This window comes from Chenopodium quinoa, unplaced genomic scaffold, assembly GCF_001683475.1.
Source record: "Chenopodium quinoa cultivar QQ74 unplaced genomic scaffold, ASM168347v1, whole genome shotgun sequence".
NCBI classification, from domain to species: domain Eukaryota; kingdom Viridiplantae; phylum Streptophyta; class Magnoliopsida; order Caryophyllales; family Amaranthaceae; genus Chenopodium; species Chenopodium quinoa.
The window spans coordinates 466379-476940 of NW_018742577.1; the positions used below are offsets into that span (position 1 = coordinate 466379).

General features: G+C 33.9%; 2 protein-coding genes across 2 annotated transcripts; one reads left to right on the forward strand and one right to left on the reverse strand.

The window, feature by feature from the left end:
• The first annotated feature begins 4489 nt into the window (after positions 1-4489).
• Positions 4490-7668, forward strand: LOC110720666 (B3 domain-containing protein REM10-like). The gene is made up of 5 exons (XM_021899720.1): positions 4490-4528; positions 6272-6563; positions 6724-6866; positions 7006-7243; positions 7628-7668. The coding sequence occupies exons 1-5, from the start codon at positions 4490-4492 to the stop codon at positions 7666-7668; spliced, it is 753 nt and encodes a 250-aa protein (XP_021755412.1).
• A 343-nt stretch (positions 7669-8011) lies between these two features.
• LOC110720840 (pentatricopeptide repeat-containing protein At5g08305-like) lies at positions 8012-10400 on the reverse strand. Its single transcript, XM_021899897.1, has one exon. The coding sequence runs from the start codon at positions 10222-10224 to the stop codon at positions 8620-8622; it is 1605 nt and encodes a 534-aa protein (XP_021755589.1). The 5' UTR covers positions 10225-10400; the 3' UTR covers positions 8012-8619.
• Between the last annotated feature and the right edge of the window lie 162 nt (positions 10401-10562).

The following is a 10562-nucleotide window of genomic DNA, read 5'->3' on the forward strand; positions in this document are numbered from 1 at the left end:
TTCTCAGGGTGTATTAGGGTCCATGGTAAGCATCTCGGCAATTTTTGTTTCCGGGTAAAAAAAAAAGTCAAAAAATTGTCCAAAGTTGAAGGCTATACACGAATTTTGGTCAATTTTTGACATTAAAAAAAAAGAATTGAATGTGTGGGATAAAATACAAATATTACACCTTAGATGTGCTGTCATCTTCCTTGTTTTTATCATTTTCTTTTTCAGAAGTTTCTTGAACTTCTTTTTCAGTAACTTGTGCATTTTCTTCTTGGGATACTGGTGTATCTTGAGAAGTAGGAGGAGTAGGAGTAATTAAATGAAATCTAGGCAAAGAAGTATCTCCCTTGAGGAAACTCCTCCCTTCTTGCACAAGCCTAGCCTGATTCTCATTCATAGCAGATGAATAAATTTCATTGAGTCCCTTGGGTTTCTTTGGTGTTCTTGGAGGTGATGTGGAACTAAGTAGACCTTCATTACTAACTGAATGCACCTCTTTTTCTGATGGTGTTGTGCCTTCAACTAATTCTGGTTCTGCGGTTGTGTCTTCAACATCACTTCCTTGAACATTATTCAAACCAAGATCATCTGCCTCATTCTCTGGTTCCGTGCTTCCTTGGTTTGCATCCTCTAAATTTTGCTCTGCATCTTCAATTATATTAGATCTTTTTGCAAACCAAGATCAGAAATAACATCATTCACCTATACAAAATAAAGAATAATATCAGATATATATCTAATATGATTTTAATAAGCATAAAAAAATGATAATAAATGTAATCAAACTTACAATTGCATCAGACTTAAGTTTTGTTTTATCAAACTGATCCAAATCAGTAGCTAAAGTTTTAGTCTGCATTGCAGCTTCAACTATTGCATCAATTTTTGCTAAAAATTCAGGATTAGAATAGAAATCATCCTCTCCTTGAGATTGAGATTCTTGTGAATATGATTTTGCTTCATCCTTCAAATTAATAGCAAAGTCTATTTGGTTCTCTGATACAATCTTCAAGTCTCGACCAAATTTCATCATTTTCTTCTTCACAGGCTAATCAACAAATAAAATAAAAAATGAATAAGTAAAATGTAAGAAAGCAACATAATTGTTATTCCTGACTAATAGTTTCTTATTAGTAAAATGTAAGAAAATAACATAATTCTTATTGCTGATAATAGTAATCTAATTTCTGAGAGTGTTTATCTTATTCCTGACTAATAGTTTTTTATTCATGACAAACAACTTAATTTCTGATGAAAGGAATTTAAATCCTGACAAACAGATACTAATCAAAATAAAATAATAGATTTAAGGATAATATTAGATAATGCTAATTTTTGATAGAAAAAGTATAATTCCTGATAATATGGTAGAAAATCCTGACAATAATAATGTATTCCCAAATTACAGCAATGTAAATAAATCAAACATAACCTTAATATATTAATTTCATTTCCTGACCAAATTTACCATATTCCTGACTAATAGTTTCATATTACTAACTAATAGTTTCTTATTGCTGACAAGTACAACTTAATTTCTAATGAAAAGAATTTAAATCCTGACAAACATATACTATAATCCAAATAAAATATTAGAAAATGCTAATTACTGATAGAAAGTACATAATTCCTGATATTATAATGTTAAATCCTGACAATAATAATATATTATCAAATCAACAACTTTAATATATTAATTTCCTGACAAAATTTACCATATTCCTGACTAACAGTTTATTATTCCTGATAAAAGTATTCTAATTTCTAACTGAAATTATTAATGTTGAATAGCCTGATAACAGTTTATTATTCCTGATAAAAGTATTCTAATTTCTAATTAAAGCAAATTATACAAAATCTAAAAATATAATAAAAAGATGGCAGTTTAAACTTATATCGATATCCATATTATCAATTTCAGCATCAGTAGGAAACTCTTTAGGAATCTTGTACATTACATATCTAGCTTTGTCATCTATATCCTTCAATTCAAAGCTAGTAGATTGTACAACCTGATCTTCCTTCTTTCTTTCTTTTTTTTTATCCAAATATTCATCTTCATCACTGTCTTCAATCTTAAACTCAATACTGTCCAGCCTTAAACTTTTAAGAAGAGCCTGTTCAGATTTGCCAGCATATTGTTTTGGTGAGGCAGCAGGGTACAGTTTCACAGTACCATAATCCATATTTTCAGCAACAGACTTAATCCTCTGGTTCAAACTCTCACAGGTCCAGTTCAAAATAAACGGCTTGCGATGTAAAGTTGTCCCAAACTCAAACTTTTGTAAAAATGAAATTACAAAAGCAACTAAACAGCCATTTACTTGTTTAGATTTTGTTTTCAACTCCTTCCCTTCCTTTTTTTTCAAAACAAAGGCTTGAAAATCTTCTATTGACGCACATAAGAAGTCCATAACATAACTTAATGAAACGCACATCTTCTAAAGATTTGATGATATTAAAATTAGGAGACTTATCACCAATTGGAGCCAAAAATGTAGACACAGCAAACATAACAAACAGCTTTTTAAAATCAGCACCACCATCTCTATATTTCTCAAACATCATCTTATAAGTAATAATATTCACATATGTCTTCTTCTTCTTCATGCCCTGAACAGCTTTTTCTTCTGTTTTCCTCTTCTTTTGCTTCTGTGCTTCAGCTTCATTTCCCTGTTCAGAGTCATCCTCTATATCCAAACCCAAGAACCTCCTTCACTCTATCTTCAAATATTCATCAGGATTGATTGATTTCTTTATTTTAGAAATCTCTTTCACAGGTATATCAGTAAAAGGAATACCCAACACATCAGCAATATCAGAACTATCAATATGAATTGCATGTTCCTTTTTACCAACAATAAGATTTCTAGCATGAGGATTAAAATGAGTTACTATATAGTTGTACAACTGATGACTGATATTGTCCTGCAAATTCATTTGAAGCAATCCACCAAAACCAATGTCTATAACATCCTTCTTTTGCTCATCACTAAAATCTTCCATAATTGTACAAAGATAACTAGGACCAGATTTAGTACCAATTTCAAGGTCTGAAATATCATCTTCAGTAAGAGCACTGAAAAATAAAAAACATGAATAAGACACACTTATTCCTGAAAAAAATTATGTTATCCCTGATAACAGTAAACTTATTTCTTAGCATAATTATCTTTTTAAACATTTAATTCCTGACTATTATAAATTTTAAAACATATAATTACTGTATGTAATACTGATATTACAATTCCTGAGTATTATTATCTATTTTCTGACTAATATTATCTTAAACCTGACTGAGTTATAATGTATCTAAATATTATTATCCTTAAACTGACTATCCATATCTATTTTCTGACAAAAATTATCTAATTCCTGACTAATATAATCTAATTCCTGGGTATTATAAATCTAAAACATTTAATTACTGCACATTATATTGGTATTACAATTCCTGACTATTATTATCTGTTTCCTGACTAATATAATCTTAAACCTGACTGAGTTAATTTTATTCCTGAATAATATATCATAATACCTGATCAAAAAAATCTAATTCCTGTTTAAGATGTGCTAATTCCTGAGTATGATAAATTTGAATACAGACAACAACAACTTAATTTCTGATGAAAAACATCTAAATCCTGAAAAACATATACTATTATCAAAATAAAATAATACAATTAAAGATAATATAATAAAATGCTTATTTCTGATATAAATAATAAAATTCCTGACTATATAATAGTCAATCCTCAAAATAATCAAAATTACAACTAATGTAATTACATCAAAAATAACATAATCCTACACAAGAATATTCAAAGTAAAAACAACAATTTACATTTCATCGAACACCTGGCGTGCATCTGAATATACAAAACAATATTTTTCCGAATTTAAAAGAATTTATTTCGAATATCACACCTCACATATCGACTTCTTTTAGAACCTTGTTTAGAACCACGCTTCTTAGGATGCTGTGAATCATCCCTACAAAACAAGAACAAGAATAAAAAAAAAAATTACTGACAATTTTTTTTTAAAAAATGAATAAGCAAAAAATAACTAAAAAATTTATTAACCTTTCTGGCATTTCAACTATCTTCGGGGGTTGTTTTGATGATCGTTTAGTTCGTTTCATATAAACTTTTAAAGGAGAATCATCAACAGGAGGAAGGCCAGCCATTAATGTAGGTGAGGAAGACGAAATTTAGGGTTTATGTAAAAAAAAAAAAATTAAGTACATGCAAGTAAAATATAAGCTAGAAAATGAAGGAGTGATGCGAAATTTTAGGGAAAATGTAGTTAAGTTGAGAGTAATGGAGTGTAACTGCAGAAAACGTGGGGAAGAAGAAGGAGGAGAAAGGCGGAACGTTGGAAGACGTTTTTTTTTAAAAAAAAATATCAAAAAATGATTGATAATTAATAGTCGGGCCGCGCGCGGGCCAAACTATTAAAACACGGGCCGCACGCGGGCCTTTAAGTAGACCGGACTCACATGAGTTTGTTCTACACAATATTTTTCGTTGAGGGAAAGGTAAGACTCATTTTATACATCTTAAATTCATATCAAAAGGATTATTAGATGGTTTTGGATCCAAAAAGGCCTCTTTTGGAATTTCGTTATGATCCCAAGCCTACTTTAATGAGCCTAGAGCATTTAGCCATTTAGTTCATTTTTCATAGAAATTTCTTGAAATTGACCTGAAAGTGTGGATCATATTTTTTTTTAACCGAATTTCAGCTTTTTCAAGCATGGAAAGGAAAGAGGTTGGGGAGCTTCCCATGGACTCCGATAGACCTCAGGATTGCATTGTCTGGAACAATATGTTGTAGCTCCCGATAAGATTCTGTCATAGTTGCGAATCTTAAACAAGCTCGTAGGGTTAGTTCATGGGGTTTATAAAACCATTGGAAGGTCTATTATGGTTCCAACACAATTTTTATGACTTTGAGATATGGCCCACACATCACTTTATTTTTGGCAAAATTTTCTCAAAAGCATGGATTATAATCTTTAGTTGTAGGCATTTTATTTACTTTTCCAAGCATAGAAAGAAAAGAGGTTGAGAAGCTTCCAATGAACCCCATGAGACGTCGGGGGGGGGGGGGACATTCTGCTATCAAGAACATTTATTTGCATCTCCCGACTGCTAATGCGACAATATAATCTTGTAGTTGGAAGATTGAACCAAACTCGTACTCTGAGCTTTATAGACCAACTGAAAGGCATATTATGGTCTCAACCCAAGTTTTATGACCCTGGGATGCACCACACACTCATTTTAGTTTGAAACAAATTTTATGAAAATAATCCTAAAGCGTGAATTATAGCATATAATATATTTCTTCGTTTAACTCAAAATATTCCAGGGTACTATTCATTAAAATGGATATGTTACTTAATAATTAGAATCATGTTAGTAATTAAGATCATCCTAACATACCTATGATACTTGATCCGGACAGTTTATTTCCCTATTCAATATGCTTGTATGCAAAAGGTCTATCCTCTTAAGTTGTTTCAATTGTGAATGGATCAGAAATTCTTATAAATCAAATGAGCAAAAAATTATAACAGCAAGGTGCAATCAAGGGTATTTCTTGCTCATTTTGATAATTATTGCTCAATTATACATCAAATGAGCAAAAAGTTATAATTGAGTGCACCTTACAACCCAAGTGTAACTGATAATTTTCATGGATGATTTTAGACATATCAATCCAAGTCTGAGTCTTACAGGATGTGATCTAGTCATGGAGACTGGAAGGTGTTGTTGTCATCATAGTTTGAGGCAATCAACAGTTGAGTAAGCCATGTGTTGTGTTTTTGGCTAGCCTTGTTTTCGGCATCAATACTGCTACAGGAATAGTTACTTCAGTTGTCAGATACAGACATACAGTTACATTTTCAAAAAACATTGTTTTTATTTCTATTTTTTTTTATTTTATTTTTAAAGGAATCCAAATATTAAAAACTGTAATGAAGAAGTAAAGCTTATTGTTTCCAAAATTCCAGATTCAAGAAATTCCAAGACATGGAAAATTCAACACATGCTCGATTCATGCAGCCCCTCACTGCCGGTTTCCTTAATTCCTTTGTCAGTGTTTCTTCCTCTACATTTTATACTCCCTTCGATCTTTTTGAATATTACATGTTGTCGATGCATATGTTTGACCATTAAATTCCATATTTATAAAATACATTATGAAAGAAGTAGATAAAATTTTTGATATATCCATTTTCCAGCACTGATAGTGGTACTTGTTTATCAAGCAGTCAATTCCAGTATCATTTCTGAGGCACTTGGAGGAGGAATTGCAGGGTGAGCCACTCAAGAGTGTGGTGCTAATGACTGATTCACAACGTCATTGGGATGTTAAAATCGAAGGCGGTCGCTATTTCAAAGATGGATGGCAAGAATTCTGTCTCTACAATCAACTAGGAATGGGTGATTTTTTGGTGTTTATACATCAAAGCCAACTCCTCTTCCAAGTCGAGGTCTTTGATCCCACTACTGCTTGTCAGCGCCTATACTCCCCTACCTTCCACCGCCACCATAATTGCAAAGGTTACTACTTCCGTCTCATATATATCTTCTTGTTTGTTTTTACCAATTATAAAACATAGGGTTACTAAAGTTTGTTAGCCGACCTCAAAATATTTTGGGACTAAGGCTTTATTGTCGTTGTTACTTTAAATTGTTTTTATTTTTTTATTAATGTATTTAGGTTTGGAAAAGAGGAAGGTATTGAAGAACAAGTCTACTTCAAAAAGAAAACCATTAGATTTTGTTGTTGGCCTTGCTGCTGCTGGAGAAACTTCACGTTGTCATGTGACTCTCACTTCCTACTGCTTTAAAATGAAATTTATTGTAAGTGAACCTCGTATTTTAAATTCCTAGGCTCTGTTCTCAATTAAATTCACGAATACTTGTAATGAAGAAAGCATTACAAAAATTATATCAGAAACTGTTTTATTACCTGACAATTTTGTGATGAATTCTTATGCAGTATCTTCCAATGCGCTTTTCAAGAACAAATGGTTTTGAAAACAGAAATTATAACATGACACTGGTAGATGTAGATGGTATGTCTTGGAAAGTGAGGCTGAGTTTCAATAGAAATAGACGTCAATGCTACATTAGAAGAGGATGGAGTTATTTTCAGGTTGCAAACAATCTTAATCCTGGAGATATACTTAGCTTTCAGCTCCTTAAAATTGGGAAAAGGCCTATCTTGAAATGCTATGGTAAGTGATCTTCGTCTTCCCCTTGAAACATCTGCTAATACATCTTAATCATTTCGTACTTCTTATAAGCATGAAAGAACTAAGACTTAAGTACCAGAAGCTATGTATTTTATTGGAATAAAATCATAGGGTGATCAGCTCAAGTTTGAATTCATCATCTTATTTGATCCTGGGAACCACCATCAGAATTTGACAATTAAACTAGCTGGCATGCATTCAAAGTAAATAACTCATAATATGGAGATAAACATAAGGATATTCAATCCTTTTGTTTACCACCCAAATGATTGAGAACTAGTGCTTGGTTATAAAGGGTGACAAATGCAGAATATTGAATATGCAATTACATTATATAAAGTAATTCAATTGATGATTTTTGAGCAGGAATTCAGAAGCAGAATAATAGCACAATTGATGAAGAATAATGTTTAGGTCCATATTGCTGGCTCCAGCCTCCGGAGTCAACATTGATGTACATTAATTCTCAGAGAATCACTGGTCTGGAAGATCAAAGAACTGCGATATTAGGAAAAATGAATAAGGCAAGGGCGGTAGTACCTACGAATAATGCTTTTAGGAGACTAATGGTTCTCTGTCAAACAAAGTAAACTGAAGTACGTAAGCTTAACTAGATAGGTCTTTGCAAAAGTGTACACTCCTACTCTGTTTGTACTAGAGATTGCATTCAAATTTGAAATCTTGAACACAAGGATTGATATTCATGCATTGGTTTGGCCACTATTATGAAAAAAACAAACCAAATGACAGAAATTGATATTAAGATTTTATTCAACAAGAAAAGCACAAGTTTCTTACAGGTGACCACTTTATCAAAGAAAGATTATGTAAGATAGAAAATCAAGCAGATTATCTAGCAACATTAACAGTTATCTGGTGTGAAATAGAGAAGAGTCACCTCATTCATGTTTTTCCTGCTAGAACCAACGGAAATCAAAGCTCTTACCAGTATGATAAAAATTAGGAATGCACCTTCGATTCAGCACTCATGAGAAAAGCATCCATTTAGCTACTGACAGTTGATTGTACTAGAAAACTGCAACCTTTTCTTTTATCCTCAATCTGACATCCATATTGTCTGTTCAAAAGTACAAGTCGATGTCTAAAGCTTTTACCGACCCAAGGTGGCGAAGAAGAAACAGAAACATGTCCTGCTCAACAGCCTAAGGCTCCACTCAACCGTGACCCTCAAAATCTTTCCCCGTGTCGGCCGTGTGAAGTATTTTTATGCAGCTCCTCCAGAATGGCTGGATGCAGGGAATATGAAGCTCATAAGGAGATTATAGCTTAAACCATTGGAAACCATCTAAACACCATACTGCCTTCACTCTTTCATCTAAACCCAGGTCTTCAGCAACCTAGTATAACATGTTCCCTCCATCACAATCTGAAACCTTTTTCATTTGCCTAAAAATAAAATTTACCATCATAATGATTTCTGCCGACTTTGGATGCCATCTATCATGTGCCTTAAACATCTCAAGGGCCCCTGAAATTTCCACATAACTGAAGCCTGGAAACTTCTTCACCCCTGTGATGTGCATAGTTTGCCTCATCATCTTTGCCTCATCCCAACGTTTTATCGCAGCATACACATTAGACAAGCCCACATATCTGCCATCATGGTGAGGGTCAACTTCAACAAGCTTCTTCCCTAGTTGTTCTGCAAGGTCTAACCTTCCGTGGCTCATACAACCACTAAGGAGCGCACCCAATGTGGCAGGGGTTGGTTCCAAAGGCATTTTGTTCATAAATTCATAAGCCTCTACCACCTGACCTGCCCTTGCCAAAACATCTATCATACAAGCATAATGCTCGGACTTGGGTTTCATGCCACTTCTCTCGAGAGAATCAAGAAACTCCCAAGCTTCCTTCACCAATCCTCCATGAGCACACGCAGATAAGAGACACAAGTAAGTTATTTCATTAGGCACAACTTGTACCATTAACATTTCTGCAAATAAATCTAATGACTCCTGCACATAGCCATGGCTTGCAAGCCCTCCAACGATAGCATTCCATAGCAAAACATCAGTCTTATACTTTGGTATCCCTCTAAACAAAACCAAGGCCTCCTCTATTGCTCCACATTTGGCATACATATCCACAAGAGAAGTTAACAACACAAGATTTAAAGGCAATTCATTCTCGATTATGTAACGATGCATTGATCTACCCTGCTCGAGGGCACCTAAATGAGAGCATGCACCCAAAACACTCACCATAGTCACCTCATTAGCCTTAATATCCCCCTCTACTTTCATCCTCTCAAAGACCTTCATAGCTTCTCCATACTCACCCCCTTTAACATACCCATCAATAAGAGAACTCCACGACACGATATCTTTAACAGGAGCAAACTCAAACACTTCTTTCGCCCTTTCCAAATCCCCACACTTGGCATACCCATCCAACATTGAATTCCATGTTACAGTCGTCCTTTGAGGCATTTCATCAAGCACCTTACGTGCATACAAAATCTCTCCACATGAAGCATACATATGAATGAGAGAATTCTGAATAAAAACATCCAATTCATACCCACTCTTGAACACAACACAATGCAAAGACACCCCATGTTCAATCGAACAGAGGCGTGCCGAGGCCTTAGCTAAAGAAGGGAAAGTGAAGTAATCAGGAACAACCCCAAATCGCTGCATTTCAACAAAAACATTGATGGAATTATAGGGAGTTGGGGTGTTACAGAAAAGCCTGATAACTCTGTTCCAATGCACAACAGAGTTGCTGGGGTTGTGCAGCAGTAATCGGTGAGTGTAATCAGCATTGCCAGAATCTGCAACGAAAGAGAAGAGTTTGGAGGCAAAAGGGTGGCGCTTTGAAAGTCCAGAAGAAATCAATAAAGCATGGATTTGGCTGAGTAATGGAAATGAAATGGTGGGGTGATCGAGTAAAGTGATCAAAGTTTGATGTAAGCTGCCATTGTTAATGCACTTCGCCAACATCTAAGGATACAATACAAAACAAGCTAGCAGACTAAAGTGAGTGAGGGTAGACTGGTATAGGTAAGTCAGATCTCTAAAGAATGACACATTGATGAATCCTTTTCGGATGTAAAACCTTATAAACTAGTTATTGGCTCGAGTGATATATGAATAATACTCCGATATTATGTATTTTTGTTGTTTAAGCAGAAATAGATACAAATCTTATGCAACTACAACTTCTCCAGTTAGATAAATTTGTTAAATCATCTGTAGAATACATGGAAATTTAAGCTGCCTTGAAAGAATACATGGAAGAAATTATTACAACTAAAAAAATCCAAAATTTGTTACTCGTA